General features: G+C 51.1%; 1 protein-coding gene across 3 annotated transcripts in view; it reads right to left on the bottom strand.

Annotated features, from left to right (window-relative positions):
* ACAP3 (ArfGAP with coiled-coil, ankyrin repeat and PH domains 3) overlaps positions 1–19,337 on the bottom strand; it is a 163,063-nt gene that overhangs the window by 59,957 nt on the left and 83,769 nt on the right. For all 3 annotated transcript variants that reach the window (XM_026659946.1, XM_026659947.1, XM_026659948.1), the window contains exon 5: positions 5,825–5,883. In XM_026659946.1, coding sequence (XP_026515731.1) covers positions 5,825–5,883 — 59 coding nt within the window. The remainder of the gene's footprint in view (positions 1–5,824; positions 5,884–19,337) is intronic.

Genomic DNA, 19,337 nt, shown 5'->3' with positions numbered 1-19,337 from the left:
TCTCTAATGGCCAGACCCTGACCTCACACCGTATTCAGTGACCCCACTCAGCTCTGCCAAATCTGAGGCTGGAAGGAATTTCCCCCCAGCTCAGATTGGCAGGGACCTGGAGGGAGGGAGGAGGGGCGCTGTGGCATGGGGCCTGGTTTGCCTGCTAGGATTATCTGGGCATCTCTCTTCTAATCCATTCCTTGGCACTGAAGGGGTCTCCTGTTCTGTGCCTGTGGCACACAGTTTAGTCTCCTGAGGACTGAAATGTTGAGGTCTAACTAAAGTCTTTGCGCTTCATATAGGAGTATCTGGATGAAATGTAATGGCCAGTGATAGACAGGAGGTCTCACTCGTGGTCCTGTCTGGCCTTAAAGCTCCATGAAACGATGAATCAGAATCTGACCCAGAACATCTCCCTCTGGATGCAAAGAATAACTGCACTTTAAAGTGGTCCCTTCAAAACAGTTAGAGGCGTCCCCAAGGCGTCCTCCAGCAACCCGCACAATCCTAACGATGCTCTCCAGCTGCCTTGTAATGAGACTGGGATATTTCATGACATGCACTATAAGAAACAGTCAAATTATATGTCACCAAACATACTATACTGGAGCCTATGAAAATACCACAAATCAGCCGGTTCTCATGTTTAAAATTCACTGCCCAGCCAAGTGCACTTTGCCCATTGGCATGTCTCTTCTGACCTGCCTGCAAGTTGGGTTTGTTGATTTGAAGTGTTAGAATTAGAAGTTTCATTTTTTTCCATCTTTTTTGTACTCTTGTAACCGGCACATTTGTTTGTTTAGTGTGCCAGATGGGAGATATTGGATCCATAAAGGGTGGAGAGGAAACAAAGTGACTCACCCAAGGTCACACAGCAAATCAGTGGCAGAGCCAGTAATTAGCACCCAAGTTTTCTAAGTTCTGTTCCAGTCCAGTACCCTTTGTACTGGACCACCCTGCCTCCTGCTGGGCACAGGGCAAGCTCACTACCTTGTGTTCAAGTACTTCCATGTCCTGACACATCTCAGGTATGGCATTACCCAGCATAGTTCACGTTGAAATGCTGGCTTGTTTACAATAATTACACCACTTTAGATGCTTACACAAATGCATTTGTGTTTCAATGCTCTGCAAACACAGGAATCACTTTACCCTTCGCTGAAATACAGTTACTTCTGGGATGGGAAACGGCCCCTGTTCCACACTGCTCAGCAACACAAGCCTTTAGGGCAGGAGGGGAAGGAAAATACTATAACCAGCAGAAACTGCCCTCATTTGGATTTTGGTTCCTGCCAAAAGTACCAAGGGGCCTTCAACTGAAATCTAGTCAATTAAATAAAAATAGTTACATAGTGACCACCCTTGCCCCTGCAGCCCCACCCCCACCCCGACAACATTTATAAGCTTTTCCTAATTCTCGAAAAGTCGTCCCCCCCCCCCATTGCTTTAAGAAAGACAGACATAAAAACCAGGAGAAATTGACTGCATATACAGGGGAAACATGGAAGTCTCCTCCAGACTGGAGCTACAGTCTATGAGCAGAGGAGAACTGCTGAGGCAGAGCAGAAGCGCCAGCAGCATAAATCTCGCAACAGCAGCATGTCCGCTGTTAATCAAGTAACCCATAGCGCCACAGACTGTTCAAAGCTCAAACTGGGCTGAGCAGCCACGCACGCGTTCACAGAAACCAAACCAATCAGTGAGGTCACGGTCATCTTCGAACTCCAGGGATGGACAACAACAGGGCCTCAACTTCACTCTTCTCTGCCCCTCACGTTGGAAGGGCTCACTATGACACCCACGCACAAACATGGCCTGCGCCCATCCCCTCTCGCTCTGTGACACATAAACACGCGCGCGCACGCTCATCTGTTGAATTTCAAGTGCCACAAACTTCACCATGAAAACAATCCCTTCCTGAGCTTAAAAATATCCCCTCGGCCTTATTATTACCCCTGCTGGGCTCTGGCCAGTGGGCTTGGCGTGGCCAAGTGGCACGGGATCTCACCAGCCCAACAGCTGGCGTCAGGCTTTCTACTCAGCTATTATTATGGCTGCCAACAAGCTCCCTCCTGAGCCAATGCTAAAAATGAACGGCGTGGCTTCCGCTTCCCCCACTCCTCCCCAGGATGCTTAGCAAAGGAGAGAGGGAGGGGAGAGTGGCCGCTGTCTCTTTACCCCGCCCTCACCCACCTGAACAGGTAATAAGCCACATGGACTCTCAGGTTCCAGCTACAGACTTCCAAGTGGCCCGGCAGAGAGTGGAGGAGTTGGACCCATTTGGCATGAGAGCTGTGGCAGCCGGAGAAGGGCTGCTGGCATTGCACGGAGCGGGGCCTGGCAGGAGAGGAAGCATTTCTCGGGGCTTTTTGAGTCGGGAGTGGGGAAATCAGGTGATTTTTCCTAATTTGCAGCAAAGGTGTCACCTGCCAGGCAACCCATAGCCGGCCTTCTGAAGAGCTACTGGCCCTTCAACGTCTATGCACATTAGAAAGGGGTAGGAGTCCATGGGAGGGTGTACAGGAGGGGCACGCTAGAGCCTAGAGCCTGTAGGTAATCAAGGAGGCCTTGCCTTGCCCCACCCCACCCCAGGGCTGGGCTATTTAAAGAGGAACAGGAAACAGAGCGGGAGAGAGGAGCAGAAGCTCTGCAGGCTGCAATGGGCAGGGTGTCTTGCTCAGGCTGAAGGAAACCAGCCAGCGACGTGCTTTGGTGGACTTTAAGTTAGGGAGCTCTGAACCAGGGTCCTGATGAACTATCTATTGTCATCACGCCTGTCCTGAAACTTTATTAAAAGGGGACATGCTCTTTGGTGAGTGTGTGTTGGCTTCTCCTTGACCCAGGCTGTTAAAGCGAACTTACTGCTGCCCCAACTGGGGGGAATTAAGATGTGGCACATCCTCAGTACCACCCCAGGCAGGTAAGGGGGTCTGTGGGGATGGCCCAAGCCTTGACAGAGAAGTGGAACCAGAGATGGTCTTTCAGCTGGAGAGCTCACAGATGGCTGGTGTTTTCCCCTCTTATTTACCTCCAAGAAACCCCTGATTCTCTTGTTAACCCTGTCTTGGGACAATATTTCTGTTCAGCTGAGGCTTCTTGCAGCCCCTGACTACTTAACAGTGCGCCCCTTCCACTGCTTCCTTCCCAGCATCAGATCACACACGAGGCTGGATCCACTCCGCTCCCGCTGGGAGGCTATTGATGAGGAGAGAAGGGTGAAATCTCTGGCCTGCAGAGCCAAAATATTAGGTTGGGGATGGTGAAGGGCCACAGAAGGTCATTCCCTTTCCTAGCACATCACAAGGCTTCTGACAAACTAAGGCTAAGTCCAACTTAGCAAGGTCTCTCCGGGGGACATGGCGTGCGGGGAGATGAGACAGGCTAAGGTTTGGGTGACGGGACTGAAAGCATTTCACCTCTCGGTACACGGCTGCACCGCAGCTGGAGCGAGTCTTCCAGCCCATGGACACAGACAAACTCTAGCGCCGCTTGAGCTAGAGTGCTGAAACTGGCAGTGTGGACGTTGCAGCCTGGGCTCACCACCCGAGTACAGATGCAGGGCGGTGGGCCGGAGCATACTCAGGTGGTTAGCCCATGTCACAATGTCCACACGGCTATTTTTAGCTCTGCTTGAGCTGGCCCGTGTCGGTCTACCTGGGTTGGGAGGCACGCTCCCTGCTGCAATGTAAACATACCCTAGGTCGGTGGTTCTCAACCAGGGGTACGTGCACCCCTGGGGGTACGCAGAGGTCTTCCTGGGGGGACATGAACTCATCGAGATATTTGCCTAGTTTAGTGTTTCTGAACCCAGGAGTCACTGGACAGGTTTGGGGGGGGGGTCGCAAGTGCAGGGCCAGCAGTACTACAAAACTCTCCTCTCGCCCCAAGGGCTGGCCCCTCCATGTGGAGACAGAGGCACATGAGTGGGGCAGGACTTGCCCTGCCACTGTCCCTGCTGGGCCTGACCCCTGGATAAACAGAGGCTCCATGGCTGTCAAGCCAGCCCCGAGTGCAATCACACAGCAATGTCAAGGGGTGAGAAGGGCTAGCTGCAGGCTGTGTATAAAACTCTACCTTGCAGAGCTGCTGTCGCTTCACAGCCAGGAAACTGCCGACCTGGTCCGGGGGGGTTCTTTAAAATGATCCCAACCACAGAACCAATTTCAGATAAACAATAGCAATTTGAAGATCAAAGCGCCGAAGACTGTGACGGTGGGGGGGGTCTGATGGGCACGACAAAGGGAAAATAAAACGCAAGTACGCTGATGCAGTGACAGCCCCAAAATGAAGGTGAAATTCCCCCTTCCGGCTGCCAGGATTTAAGCAGATTAAATCTGAGCTCATCAGAGAAATGATTAGATGGAGATGGGGGAGGGGGAGTGCTTGGGCGGGGGCAACTGTGGGTCGTCCCCCACACCCAACCACCCACAGCTGCTGATGGATTCGCACTCAATTACCCGTTCCCATGGAAACCAGCTCCCGCTTAGCTGAAGGCCGCCATTGCCTCGCTGACCTATATTCAGCTGATTTGAGATCTCACGCTGCACTTGGTACCTGCTCATGGGCTGCGCGGGCACTCGGGGGGGGGGGGGGAACAGCCTACACGGGCAGAAGAGATTCTGTTTCCCCCACCCAAGGGAAAGAGCAGGTTGAGATAGACCTGAGCTAAGATGCGGGCTCTCCACATCCTGATCATTCCCAGCCCTGATTCTCCTCTACTTCGCACCAGCTGTGTGGCCGAACGACAGCGTATCCTCTGTCACGCACACGGGGTGTTTTACACCCGCTTTGCACAGGTGTAAAGGAACGAGGCAGCCGGGCCTCAGACTGACGAATAAGAACACGTGGCCATGTGGCATCGGGGGGGGTTTATGTTCCATTTTATAAGGGCCGGGGGATGGCTGACTCCAAATCTTACCCATCTTGGGGCTAGGAGTCAGGCTTGGATTCGACAGTGCCAGTGTCCTCACGAGATTTCCAACGATACTGGTGCAAGGATTGCATGGCTGGCTGATCTCTCCCACGAGAAGCCTGCTTCCTCCGCAGGCAGAAAGAGCCCTTCCCCCCTACCTGCAAAGTTTATGTGCAACAGACGTCTACAGGCTCCGTTTACTGCCTCAGACACACCAAAGGTGTCCTGGGAGGTGGGGTTTGATTTGGGGGGATACGGGTGCCCGGTGAGAAGCTTAGAATTTAATGAGGCTGCAGGATTCTGAAGTGAAGCCCTTGGGGGAAGAAGTGCCTGGATTTTGACAGACAGCTGGGCACTGACCTATGCTTTAAAAGCCATATCAATCTAGATGACGGACTAAGCAGATTCTGTACCTCATCCAGTCGGGGTGGCAGCAGTGATCAAACCAGGCTTGGCTCAAAGGGCTTCCTACCGGGGGGGTGTCGGACCCGTGCTGCACGGATCTGGATTTTTGGGGGGTGTTTGAGCTGGGGGGGGTTTGGTGTGCCCCAGTGTGGTGATAGGAGTCAGCTTGTAAAGTGTGTATATGGAACTGAACTTTCACACAGTTCGGGGATGCTCAGATCTGGGGGTTTGTTTCACGTCCAGCTTTAAATTTTAAACTCAGGAGGGCCTGGATTGCACCCAGAACTAGGAACTCCCCCATGACAGAATGTGGAGATGACAGGACAACAGCAGCGGGGGTCACCCCATCCCACTGCTGGATTCATGGTTCCCTTCCCTTGGATGTGTCCTTCACTCCCATCCGCGCCTTGAATATATACATAGCCAGTGCACTGCAATCCTGTTTTCACCACAGACACAAGAGGGTCCGTAGCTCATCAGGGAGCCCCAGCGGGGACCCAATCGACTAGTACTCACTCTTTCACAAAGTTGTGCAGCTGTTGCCGGACCGACCTCTGGGCTTGGTCAAAAAGGATCTAAGATAAAAGGAAAAAATAACAAGAAAAGATGAAAACGTGAAACTTTCCCCAAGGCGAGGCCGAAGCGCAGCGCTGGGAGGGTTACCTGGCCTGGCCTGACAATGTCATACTTTACAAAGCTATGGGGAAGATCTGAGCTCAACTCCTCTTGGAATCCAGGCCGAGCCCAAAGGCTTAGGGATCTCCTCTGTCCTATGGGGGAGGTGGGTTTGATTCCCAGCCCTGCTCCACTGACCCGGTGCTCCATGCAAGGGATCTGTGCACACTCCCCACTCTAAGAACAATGCAGAGGTGGCTGGCGCGGGAGTGAGTGCTTTACAGCGACTGATGCTAATGTGGAATGTGAGAACACGTCCTTCCCAAAGCTGTCTGGCCGACTCCCCTGTTTATCCCAAGGTTCTGGATATCCAATGTAACCTTTGGGGAAGCGGGGTTGCACTGCACAGACACACATATATATATCTCCATCAGACCCTGTGTTGCCGTGCCTGGGTAGTGAGATGGGCAGGTGGCAGCCTCACCAGAAAAGACAACAGGGCTGACCATGAACATGGAAATAGATTTTAGATGAAGAAAGTTGATTCACATTCCAGGGATCCTAAGTGTGTGTGTGTGGGGAGAGGGGGGGAGCGGGCATTACTCCCGTGGACTGGCAAAGTGCCCATTACTTGGTGCTACCACAATCAATTCTGGTTTACGTCATAGGTTTTTTCCAACCATGCGGCCATCAGCATAAAAGGCTCCTGGATGGTAGCTCCCATGATCTGCAGAGGGTCACTACAAGCTCCCAAGAGAGTGTGCCTTGTAACAGCCTGTGCCTCCCTAGCTTGTATTTCCGACTGCGCCTCTCCCATTTGTCGAGTTCCTCGCTGTGTCAGCAGGGAGCACTGTCCCCTCAAACTGCACCCAGCGGTTTCAATTTCAGCAATGGGAAAGGGGTGCTGGTCTCTGAAGTAAGGCACGTGCAGTAAACCACATGTCACCCCTCGCTTCTTCTTTAAGCACAAGCTGACTGTGCTGGCCAGAAGAGAGCCCCTGGAAGCAGCATAGCCACAAGTATAGAAGGAGAAAGGAAGAACTTGCTCCTATCAATCATTTAAACCTCACTCCCCAACACTGGTCCCAGGCCCCCAACCACTTTTCCAGCGGCTGCTACACACCCATCATATCTCTTGTGCATCCAAAATCTCCCCTCCTTGTTCTGCTCTCTTTTCTCCAAGCGATACTGTCCCAGCAGGGCGAGGTCCGCCTGTCTGCTCCCCTGGCCCCATGGAAACACTGCCATGATGATGAATAAGCCTTTGCATTTCAGACATGCCTTTCGATGATGCAGCACTTTGACTAATTGAGGCCAGATGGACAGAGGCTCCCTGGTGACACCCAGAGGCCCTGCAGATGTGGAGCCGGGCAGGGCTTGCAGAGTGGAGATGGGCCCAACAGCAAATGATCCCCCGATATGACATTGTTCATTGGTTCTTGCTGGGACCCTGGCTCTCCCCCTCCAAACCATGCCCACTGTGGGAATATGCAGACAGAGGAAAGCTTGTTTCACTTACTGTCTGCACCCCCACCCAGAGGCCTGGATCCTGCCCTGGAAAGAGACCCACGCTATGGCAAAGGGGGAATTCAGTATCTACGTCCCATTCAGCCCTTGGACTTTCTGCTGACTCTGCCAGTTGTGGAGGTGGTTTTTGTGCCAGGGACATCTGTGCCCTGGGAACTGGGCTGAGACCCACTAAACTCGTGCCGTGCCATTTGCCATCAGCCCACTGATCCTGTGCCTGAGCCTTTCCAGGTGTGGTTACCTATGGCCCTTCTCTATGATGTGGATTCCTTCCTTAAGAATCCTGCCATCCTGCTCAAGGGCTGTGCACTGGACCCTGTTAAGCTCTAACTGTAAAACGCCTTGCGTAGAGCTGCCATTGAGGAGAAGTGAGACAAGGGCCCCTTACTTCAACTAGCTTGGTAAACAGACCAGAGCACGTCAATGTCTCTTTGTTTCTTGTAATCAGCCTCTGTCTCTATCCATGTGCTGCCTTCTGCCTTATCCTTAGATTGTCAACTCTTTGGGGCGGGGGCTGTCTTTCCGTTCTGTGTTTGTACAGCGCCTAGCACCATAGGGGCCTGGTCCATGACTGGGGAGCCAAGATGCTACTGCCATACTAATCATACATGGACTGGGAACCCTCCGGTCCTGTCTTTACTTTCTGCCCTAAGCTGCTGATTCACCCCCTGTTCCTGGAAGCATACAGGCCGTTCATGCTTATTTCCTTCTGAGGAGACAGTCACCAGAGGCTGCATTTTAAATACTTTCCTTTGGCCGTGTAAGTGATTTCCAAAAGATCCACACCGTTTTCACTGGGGTCTGATTCAGCCCCAAGAGTCAGTTCAGAGGAATGTTCTCAGCCATTGCCTATGTGAAGCTCCCACAAGGCTCTGGCAGGGCAGCTGGCTCGGGCTAATCATGTTTTTAACTCACCGCTTGTAAAAGCACCTTTTCCTGATTTGGTTTGGTTTTCTGCCCCTTGCGGCTGCCCTGCCCACCTGGGTTTCAAGCATGATGCTCCGGGGCATCATATCCTGCCCCTGCAATGGCCATTTCTCCCTTCCTTATCAGATGGCCTTTCACACCTTGCTGTACAAATCACCAGAAGAACTGGTAGGGCAGACGCAACGGGCTGGTCTCTGGCTTGTCCACTCAGGAACCCAGCTCTGAGAGGATGGAGCAGTCCTTCTAACTCAGGCCACCCATAGCCACATTCACACCCAACACAGATGGCACTGCAGAAGGTAGCAGCTTGGCTGGAGGATAAGATCATGGTCCTTAGGGATCTAATCACCAGCTCTGATATGCCTCCATCCTTCAGAAATGCCGCTTCAAAGCCCGGCCGGGGGTGGGGGGAGCCACACTTTCATCCTTTTTAGGCAAATAAATTGAGTTCAATACAGTGGGACCTTCAGAAAGCCCATGACAGGTGCCAAGATAAATACCTATGCAAATGGATAGAACTCAGGACCTATCCACTCTGAGTCACCCTGATGCTCTCTGCAAACTGTTTGAGATGAGTGATGCTACCTACCTGAAAATAATAATATACAAGACAATAATACCTCGCTCTTAGCAGCTTTCGATCTGAAAGTACTTTGCAGCGGAGGTCAGTATCATTGTCCCCATATTATAGATGGGGAGACGGAGGCACAGAGAGATGATGTGACTTGCCCATGGTCACCCAGCAGCAGAGCCAGCATTTGAACCCAGGTATCCTGAGTACTAGCCCAGTGTCCTATTTCAGAGGCTATACTGAGTCAAGTAATCGCCTGTAAAACCTCTCCAAAGGGCCAGTTAGAGATGAAGGGAGAGGTTTTCAAAAGGGGCCGAATGGGTTTAGGAACATACAGCTCATTGCCATTTTAAAGTGGGGGTTGTGCTCCTAATTCCCTTAGTCGGTCAGTGAAAAACAGCCAAAACACTGCGCCAACTCTGATAGGTTTGCTTAAGGGAATCGTTTTTACCATGTCAGCCCATTGAAATGGAATTTGAATTCATTACACTACACAGTATTAGACTCACAAACCAGTACCTCCAAAGTTTTTGGTTGGATACATGCAGCGCAGTGACTGTGGAAGCAACAGCAACAGTTTCCAACATCTAGCCATCTGTCTATTTCCCTCCCTCCCTCCCTATAATACTAAGAGAGGGAATGACGGCCAGGGCACTGGGGGAGACGTCCCTTACACTTTTTGACAGTGCCGTGGGATTTTACCGGAAGCTGCCGACGACAGGCAGAGGTGATCACGGTGGAACATCTCCACTGCAGCTCGGTGCCCATTGGGAGTGAAGTGAATTGTGCCCTTGACTACGGCGTGGCCTGCTACTGGAAGGCCTAAAGCATTATGGGTGATAGATTTCAGCAGCAGCATTGGCTGGATCCTCAAATACATTCGTTACGCAGAGGACTGCGGCCAAGGACAAAGCAAGAGGAATGCCAGAGTCTAGCTGAATACAAACGGTCAAGAATGGCCTCTAAATATGAACAGATGCAAACGAGGGTGGCGGAAGGGGGGAGGGGGGACCCAGACCACCCAGCTCACCAGTGTAAATTATTTGCTGCTTTTGGCATCGGTCTGCCCTCTTGGAACACTCTCCAAAAGCCACTGGCCTACAACTTTTTCCAAAAAGCTGCTCCCTGAGTGATGTTTACATGTTGACCGTGCCTCCCTAGGCTTGTAACGCTGTCCAGCGGAAGGCAAAGAGCAACAAAGCCATCTGGTTTCCACCTGCACCCACATCTGGAGTGTTTCCATTATTGGCTTCCACCGTGAGGACATGTTTGCTTAAGTCAAGGGAAGGGAAAGGCCACTTCATTCGGCTGGCCCCAGGCAGCCTGGAGGGACAAGCGGCTCGAGTTCCAGCATGGGGCAGATTTGAGTGGATAGCGTCAGACTTGGTGGCTGAGGGATGGAGCGTCTAGACTGATGAACAGGACTAACCCCCGGACAGTGCATTAAAAGAAGCAAGCGTGTGTCTAATGAAGGTTACTCAAGGCAGATCTACACTTAAAAGCGCTGCATTGGCACCGCTGTGCTGCTGTCGCGTTTTAATGAAGATGCTCTAAGCCAACGGGAGAGAGCTTCTCCTGTCGGCGTAGCTCATCCACCTCGGCGAGAGACCAGCGTTCTCCCGCCGACGCAGCGCTGTCTACACCAGCGCTCAGACCAGTATCACTATGTCGCTCAGTGGAGTGGACTGTTCACACCCCAGAATGACATTTACCGAAGTAATTTTGTAGTGTAGACCAGGGCTTAGAGTTCAGGCCAACAGAATGGGATCCTAGGCTGTCCTCACTGTTTTGGTTTGGGTGTCCTGCCCCTGCATTTAGGTAGTGACTAGGATTGCTGTGCACGCTGAGGCCTGGTTAGGGAGATGGCCTCTGCCACTGGGAAGAGAAATGTCCCTCTGCTGTTATGGCATCGCTCTGGGATGGATTCTGGGAAATGGATACTTGTTGTTTCCCACTAGGGCAGCCTGATGCATCTGGCCCATCACCATGTGCTGTAGGAAACTACTCAGAGCCCCATCAGCTCTGTGGGGAGCAAGCAGCTTGGAGGAATTCTCCTTTTCCATCCTTTAGATATTTCTCTCTCTTCATGCAGTGATCACCCAAGAGAACAGCCCAGGTGTATGTGGGGGGGGAGAGTGGGGGTCTTTTCTTTTTCTTATATAATTTAATCCAAGATTAACACTTTTCATGGGTAGGCTTAAGTGGAAATAAGGGCAGGCTGGCATAATGCAACGGGCACACCCACCTCTGCTCAGACCTTCACTCCTGACCTGCAGCCTGCTCCCTCCCGCCCACTATTCCAGTCCTGAGCCCCACACAGCCCTGCCAATGCCCCTCACTCCTGGCCTGAGCAGAGACTGCCAGTTGTTTCGGTGGGTTTACATAAGAATGGCCCGACTGGGTCAGACCAAAGGTCCATCTAGCCCAGTAGCCTGTCTTCCATCAGTGGCCAGTGCCAGGTGCCCCAGAGGGAATGAACAGAACAGGTCATCATCAAGTGATCCATCCCCTGTCGACCATTACCAGCTTCTGGCAAACAGAGTCTAGGGACACCATCCCTGCCCATCCTGGCTAATAGCCATTGATGGACCCTATCCTCCATGAATTTGTGACTTGGACTGACCACTAAACCCTTTTCTAATTAAGACAGGGGGTTGCACCCTGAGCTCTGATGATGAGAAGTTACTGCACTCACCTCATCCCAAATCCCGTGTTGGAATTCACGCCATGGCACTGGGATGAGCATCTCGGCCACTATTGCTTGGGAACCTACATGAGCACATGTAGTGAGGAGGATTGGTTCATGTCTCCTCTGTAAGACGCAGTGATCAGGTAGAAGGTCTGTACGGAGACAGCTCTACTTTCAACCTTCTCCGTGGGACACCTGATGATAGATGGGCATTTCAAGCCTGCCAAATCTCAGCTGAGCAACAAGAGACGCCTGCTTTGACACCAGCTCTTCTCGTATTGCTCTTTTATTAATTTTGCCAGCTGAGACCATCTGCCAGAAGCTGTCTAAATGGCTCCTCCATTTAATTTTCAAAATCAAATAAACAGATTAAATCAAAAGGGATATTATGAGCTTGATTTTTAAATATGGAATCGTTCCCTGCTTTGTTCTGGCTTCCGCCGGCATGCTTGGAATGCATCATTCGGGCTAAGATTTTCCAGATTCTGTGTTACCCACCCTTTCTCCTAGCCACTGGGATTTCAGCCTGACTCACGTGTTCTAGTGCTGCGTGAGTGACGAGGGTCAGCAAGAGAAGGGGAAGGGGAGCAAATATGTTTCTTACCCTTCAGGAGTAGATCATAAATATCACAAAATGGACTAACATAGGCAGTGTTCTTTGTATGCTACATAAATGCAAATTGTATTGAAACGAACAAGCCCCATGAACCTGGGGTGAAATCCTGCATTGGCGTCAATGGGAGTTTTGTCATTGACTTCAGTGCGACCAGGATTTCACCCTGGAAGCAGCAAGACTGGATCAGCAAACACAGAATGCATGGTTACTTGGAGCCCTACAGCCTCCATGGAAAGGATCCCTGTTGCTAAGATATTGCCCTGCCAGTACACTAGCTGGAAGGATTGTTCTGTACTGAGAAAGGGAAACTAACACTGATTTTTAGGCAAAGCAGAAGTTGAGCAGAAGTAAGTGTCTGCCAATCACTCAAGAGAATCACTCCGCTCATCCCTAAAATGCAGCCACTTCTGGGGTGGAACATTATAGCTGTTTAAGAGCACATAGTAATGCTGCACTACCTACATGACAGGAACTGAAAAGTAATGCATCTAACAGAAGAGACCGGGGTATTTACGGAGGCACAATGGAATATCTGAGTAGGAATTGGGGCAGTGCATTGGGTTGACCATCCCTGCTCAAAGTGTCCTGTGATCTTTAGTGTCCAAAAGCGATCCGAAGTTTAGTTTTATGTTCTGTTGAAAAGACAGCACCTCCTGCAGCACAGCACTTCCCGAGTCTGAGCCAGCTGCCACTGGGGTCAATAGAAAGATTCCCACTGACTTCAGTGAGAATTGGAATAGATGCCCTACCAACCTGGAGATTAATCCATGCTACTCTGTCAAGGTAACTGCCACATTTTCCACAAGAATGGCTACTCTGCGGTCTAGGCAGCTCTGAATTATTCCACAGGCCAGAGCTAGGACTGTTCCTGGCATCCAAACCTCTTCCCTGCACACATGCACTCCGTGACTGCTGGCTTAGTGGTATCTGATCTCTCCACGCTGAGCAAGGGAGTGGCCGACAGGGCCATGGACAGAGCATGCAAATACGACTGAGGCTGTTCCAACAAAGCAACAAGATTAGACAATTACAACATATGGGGCATTTTTCCCTGATGTCTTACTCTTCCCGCAGTTTACTTCCTGGCTATTCAAGTTTCTGGCAACAGAACCTAACAAGCCAGCTGACAGGAGGGGTCTCTCCTCTGGCCCAGATGGAGTCTCTGGGCTACAGTGACTCCAGCCTGGTGTTTAAAGAATATTGTTCACTGGTGTGACAGCATGTACCAAGCATTCACTGCCCCCTGCCAGAGGCCCCACCACCTTGGCACACCTCGCCCTAAGAAGGTGGATAGGAAAAGCAGCAAGTTCAGACATCCAGAGGTTGCCTAGAGAGAGACCTCCCATGATCAGCTGCAGGCAGAACCAGCAAGAGTTGGTCTTCCGGCACCTAGAAGGGCCTGGAGCGGGCAGAGGCCAATGAGAGCCCAGCAGGCCAGATAAAAAGGGCTGGCTGTTTTCACTAGGGCCCAGTTGTGGGGGAAGCCAGAACATGGCTCTCTCTGCCCTAACCCAAGTAACCTGACCCAGTCAGGGGCCTACCCTTGACAACACCGGCCTTGGATCTCTGTGAAGGGCAGTGTTTATATCATGGAGTATTCTGAGTTCAGATTTAATTTGTGTTCTGTTAACCCCAAAAGGGGACCAGACTGAGAACTGACCTAGTTGGAAGGCTAGCCCACGGAAGGGACAGACCATTGCTGAATCAGGACACAAGGGGGCACTAGAGAAGAACTCCAGCAGTGCCATGTCCTGAGAGACGGGGGCACGCTAGTAGTGAGTGCATGCTACAAACCGTGGTGGGAGAAGTGGGATGACCGAGCCTGCCTTCCTAGCAAAGGGGAGAAGGGAATATTTGTTGAGACATCTTACATAACAACAGCAAGCCCAGGCTGAGGCCCAGTAGCTGTTCCTGGAGGGGCAATAAGAGGTCAAGCAAGCCACCTAGTGAGCTGCTTCATCTACAGTGTGACTGATGGTACGCCCCGTCACAATCTCCCCAGCTGCTTTTCAGCAAGGTCCTTCTCATTCAAGCTGTGTTAACTGAGTCACAAGGAGGGGAAGAGACTTATTCCAGGCCAGTGAGTTAGCAGGGATTACACGTAGCGTTTGGCTGAAAGAAGAATCAAACAGATCATACATCTAAAATGTGAAGGGCACCTAAAACTTGAAAAAGTCCAGATCAGATGCTCCTGCCCCTCACATATTATTACCGCAGCTTCTGCATTTCTGTCTTTGGAAAGAGAAGTTCCTGTAATACTGTAAAAGCCTCTCACCCAGGAGTAGGAAGTACCTAAACATGACCAGGAAACTTGTTCTCAGATCCAAGTGATTCAAGTAGTTCACAGAAAAACCCAGATCTGTGGGGATTTCTCTGAACCCAACCACCAAACTTTTGGTGGTTCACTACACTACTGGAATTTCACTGGGTTCTGAGCGTTTGCTTTGGCTGGGAGATCCAGGTCCTGATTTTGGTGGCGCTGTATCATAGCCCACCGGACATTAAAATATCCCAAAGTATTTGAGGGAGGGGAGGCTGGTGAACTGTCATTGCGAGGTGACATGATGACACCAATGTCATGATACGGTGACACTATCCTACAGGACTCACTTTGTCAGCTGACAATTCTGCATCCATTTAAACGTTTCCCACTAGAGCAGCCTGATGCGTCTGGCCCATCACCGTGCGCTGTAGGAAACTACTCAGAGCCCCACCAGCTCTGTGGGGAGCAAGCAGCTTGGAGGAATTCTCCTTTTCCATCCTTTAGATAGTTCTCTCTCTTCGCCTAAAACACAACACAATCAGCCCCAAGACATCTGGCATCTGCCTCACTGACTCCTCACAGCTTGGGTGGCTTTTTCCTTGACAGCAGGAAATGCTTCTCAGCCCATTCAGTGAAGCTACATCTCCTCTGCAGGCTGTGCTGCTAGATACTGTGACGTAGCCACAGCAGCTAGGGATGGACCGCGCGGTTTAAGGCCAGATGGGGATGAGGTACAGAGTAGAACTGACTGGGCTGGTTGGAACCGTGCTGGAGAACAACTATAATGTCACAACTTTGGATTCTGAAAACAGCCTGGTGCTGCTAAAGGGCCATACATGGGCTTTATCGGCTCCACCTGAATAATTGTATTGCCCCTGCATTTTCACTTGCATGCTTTTTCCTTCTTATCTCCGTGATTCCTGATAGACGAGGTAGCTAGAGGGGAACATTCAGGGGGTGGATAGATGGATACATAGGAGACATGGAGATGGATGGATGGATACAAAGACAGAAAACGGGGGGAGGGGAAATAAACCTTGTTGGAAATTTTCTGCCTTTTGATTTTGTCAATGAAATTTCTCAACAACAACAAAAAAAACCCAGGATGAACTTTCCATAAAAAATTCCTTGAAACATACATCCTGTTTTTCCACCAGTTCTGATACAGAGATAAATCAGATCGAGAGAGACAGAGATGGATTATTTATTATTTCATATGTATAACAATAGTATTTTTGGAGCATTCCGATAGATCAGCAGACCACATTCAGCTCAGTCAGCCCTACTGTGGCACCCCCTTGATGCTAGTACTGTTGGTGAGTGGAATATAAACATAAAATGCTTTAAAATACCATTGCAATGGACAGAAATTCCCCTGGCTGGTTCTATGACTCAGCCTACTCTTGTGGATTATAATGTCACTAGAAATGCCCCTTTCATGGGTTTTTTGCCCTGTGTCTCCCTGACATTTATTTCCTCTCAGGGGTCCTGATGGCATGAGTTTTGCTCTTGGGCGTTGAGTCCTGGCTGGAAATTCCCTGTGTGGATGTGTATTACTAGGTCGTGTCTCTGTTATCCTTTGCGTGCCCAACAAACCTTGCAGTAAGTATCTACCCAAGGGACTGGCTGGAATGGATTGCTAGCAAGGCTGACCTGTAGCTTCAAGCCTGAACAAAATTTCACCAGAGACCACATGAGAGACACGGCTAGGGTGAGGGGATAGTCACTTTAGGCTACGGATGCCTGAGTGTGGGAATGCTCCTTAGCCTTTCCACCAGAGGCATGGGGGGTGTCCCATCACACTCTCCCTTTCGCTAGCTGGTTAAAGTGGGATGCTGAGAGCTCGAACACACGTTACTCTGGGCAGCCAGTCCGCATGAAGGGGTTGCCATAAAGGACAGCCTCTGCTCTAGACATCTACGGGAAGGATTACGCTACTCCTGCAGCAGCTCTGAATTCTGATTAGACAAGTGACTCCACTGGGCAGAACAATGGCCCTTCGCAGCCGTGCAGGGAGCTGGGATTCCCAATCAGCAGTTGCTGGGGACCAGTCTCCCGTTCAAGAGTGTGGTTTAATGGCCACAGGAAACATACGTGAGCTTCTGCACTGCCATCATTCCACACGCCGTCGTATTGCCTCATTACTCTCAGTCCAGCCGCCCATGAAGCTGAGAACTATTGATCCAGGACTGGCAAAGGCCTTTCTCGCCTTTAGCTACGGGCAGATCTTGTTACTCTCCCATTTAATTACATTCACCAGATTCTATAAAAAGAGGCAAAAGTTGTTTTCTCATATTTAATGGCCCGGCAGATTGTTAATGGCTCTAAGCTTGTGTGTATTTTGGGGCAGGTGCTGGCAACAGAGAAAAGAAGGGGTGCTCAGTGCCTCAGCTTTAGGGAAAGCAGCCACTGATCAACTACCTTGACTCAAAACCAATGAGGAGTCCGGTGGCACCTTAAAGACTAAGCTGAGACGCATTTGGGACGAAGGAAGAGGTTGTAAATGCAGGGGTTCTCAAACTGGGGGGGGGTCGTGAGGTTATTACATGGGGGGTCTCGAGCTGCCAGCCACCACTCCAAACCCTGCTTTGCCTCCAGCATTTATAATGGTGTTTAAATATATAAAAATGTGGTTTTAATGGATAAGGGGGGTTGCACTCAGAGGCTTGCTAGGTGAAAGGGGTCACCGGTACAAAAGTTTGAGAACCCCTGTAAGTAAGAGGCACTGATCCAGCACCCCCTACTGGGCAGCTCATGGGGCAGCACTGGTGGGACAAATAGAGAAGGATCCAAGTTATTCTTACGCCCTATTACGGTCGTAATAATAAAGACATGTTTGATGGGGGGTTGGTTTTTTCCACTTCCCCCTCCATATCGTTACTCCAAACATATTTTTTCCCGTTTCTTTGTTCTGACTCTTAATTCAGTTGCACAAGCCAGGTTCAGGCGCTGGAGCAGGAGAGACCAGTTGAGAGCTGATCCAGAAAAACTCCACCCAAAGGCTCCCAGCATGACAGTGAGGGCAGGTCTACATGGCAATCAGAGGTGTGACTGCAGCATATGCAGACATACCCAAGCTGGCTTTGACCTAGCTAGCTGCAGTAACAATAGCAGTGAAGCTGCAGCAACACAGCAGGCAGCTTGGGTTGCATAAGCCCACATGGGACCCTGGATATGTATTTAGGGGCTAGCCCATGCTGTGATGGCTTCACATACCCTTAGTGAGAACACACTCGACCATTGCAAAAGATGATAGAGGCAACAATGGAATAACTCGAACTGGCTCAGGATCAGTGCTACCACTACCGAGCAGCTTCTCCGAGTGGATTAGCCCTGTTGGGATCTAATGAACATCACAAAGAGACGGGAGAGAGCTGTGGACCCTGCCTGGGTTGTTTCTGGAGCGTGTTTGCAGAGGGGAAGCGCAGTGAAGAAGGAGATAGTGCTCAGACAGCTCCCCACAGGCCAGATACAATGGGAAGTCTGGCCTAATTGCAAGCTGTCGGGGCGCATTGACAATACCAATGCCAACTGCCTCAAGAGGTCAGCATTGCCGCACTGGTGGGAGCAGTGGTATGGTCTACAATGCATTCCAGCTCCGTGTTTCAAGCCTTTAAGTGTACACTACCAAAAGGAATGTCCTGGAAAGCCTATTGTTTAAGATTCTGGAGGGCTATTTTTTCCAGAGCAGCCGGTGAAATTAGTCTCCCTGCCATATAACAGGCATGTGACAGAAACACTTCCCCTGGGCTTCCGAGAGTAACCACTGTTCCCCGTAACATTAACCAAAACAAACAAGCCCCATTGAAGAGTGAGAAGTTCAAGGTATCTTGGACCTTGACCTTCTGCTTCACCATCATCATTATCATCACAATGTCTCCTTGTCTCTCCTTCTTTTCTTTCGTGGTATAAAAATATATATTTCAATAAACTAACCACACCCAGGAGCCACGCTACGTTGTCAGGGCATGATGGGACCCATGACGGGACCCCCCTCCCGCCGGCCTGCACAGCATTACTGATCCCAACATACCCACTGCAGAAGCAGATTTGGACTCAAGCAGGGCAAACGCACAATAGCATTTGCCTCTTGCTGCCTCCACTTGCAAATCAAATCACAGACTCGCAAAAAATTAGAAATGGAAACCACCACCATCACCCAGCACCCGCACACCAGAGCTAACAACCAGAATCAGACCAAAGCATTACAGCGCTTCGGAGACAAAACTATTATGTGTCATCGGCAGAGAACAGGGGCGTCAATGCCGGAGGCTCCATGCAATGGCAAGGAATTGAGTGAGTGAGATAAACCCAGATGATCCTGGCAGGGCCGCCCGGGGGGGGGGCAATTTGCCCCAGGACCCGGGCCCCACAGGGGCCCCGCGAGCCCTGGCCCGGCGGCAGTCCGGGTCTTCGGCAGCATTTCAGTGGTGGGGGGCCCTTCAGTCTCTCCGGGTCTTCGGCGGCATTTCGGCGGCGGGGGGCCCTTCAGTGCTGCCGAAGACGCGGAGCGACTGAAGGGCCCCCCGCCGCCGAAGACCCGGACCGCTGCCGGGTGAGTACAAGCGCCGCAGCTCCCCCACTTTGCCCCAAGCCCCCTGAATCCTCTGGGCAGCCCAGGATCCTGGCAAGTGACCTCCAATCTGACCCGGGAGAAAATTCCTTCCTGACCCCAACCATGGGGATCTGTTCCACCCTGAGCATGTCATGTCCCAGCTAATGAGTTCCTTTAGCCAATACCAGGGCCGGCTCTGGCTTTTTTGCCGCCCTAGGCAAAAAAGCCTCCGGCCGCCCCCCCCCCCCCCCCCCCCGGGGGGGGGG

The sequence above is a fragment of the Terrapene carolina genome, unplaced genomic scaffold (genome assembly GCF_002925995.2).
Source record: "Terrapene carolina triunguis isolate 2854851 unplaced genomic scaffold, T_m_triunguis-2.0 Scaffold714, whole genome shotgun sequence".
NCBI classification, from domain to species: Eukaryota; Metazoa; Chordata; order Testudines; family Emydidae; genus Terrapene; species Terrapene triunguis.
This window is presented reverse-complemented; position numbering and strand designations above follow the sequence as displayed.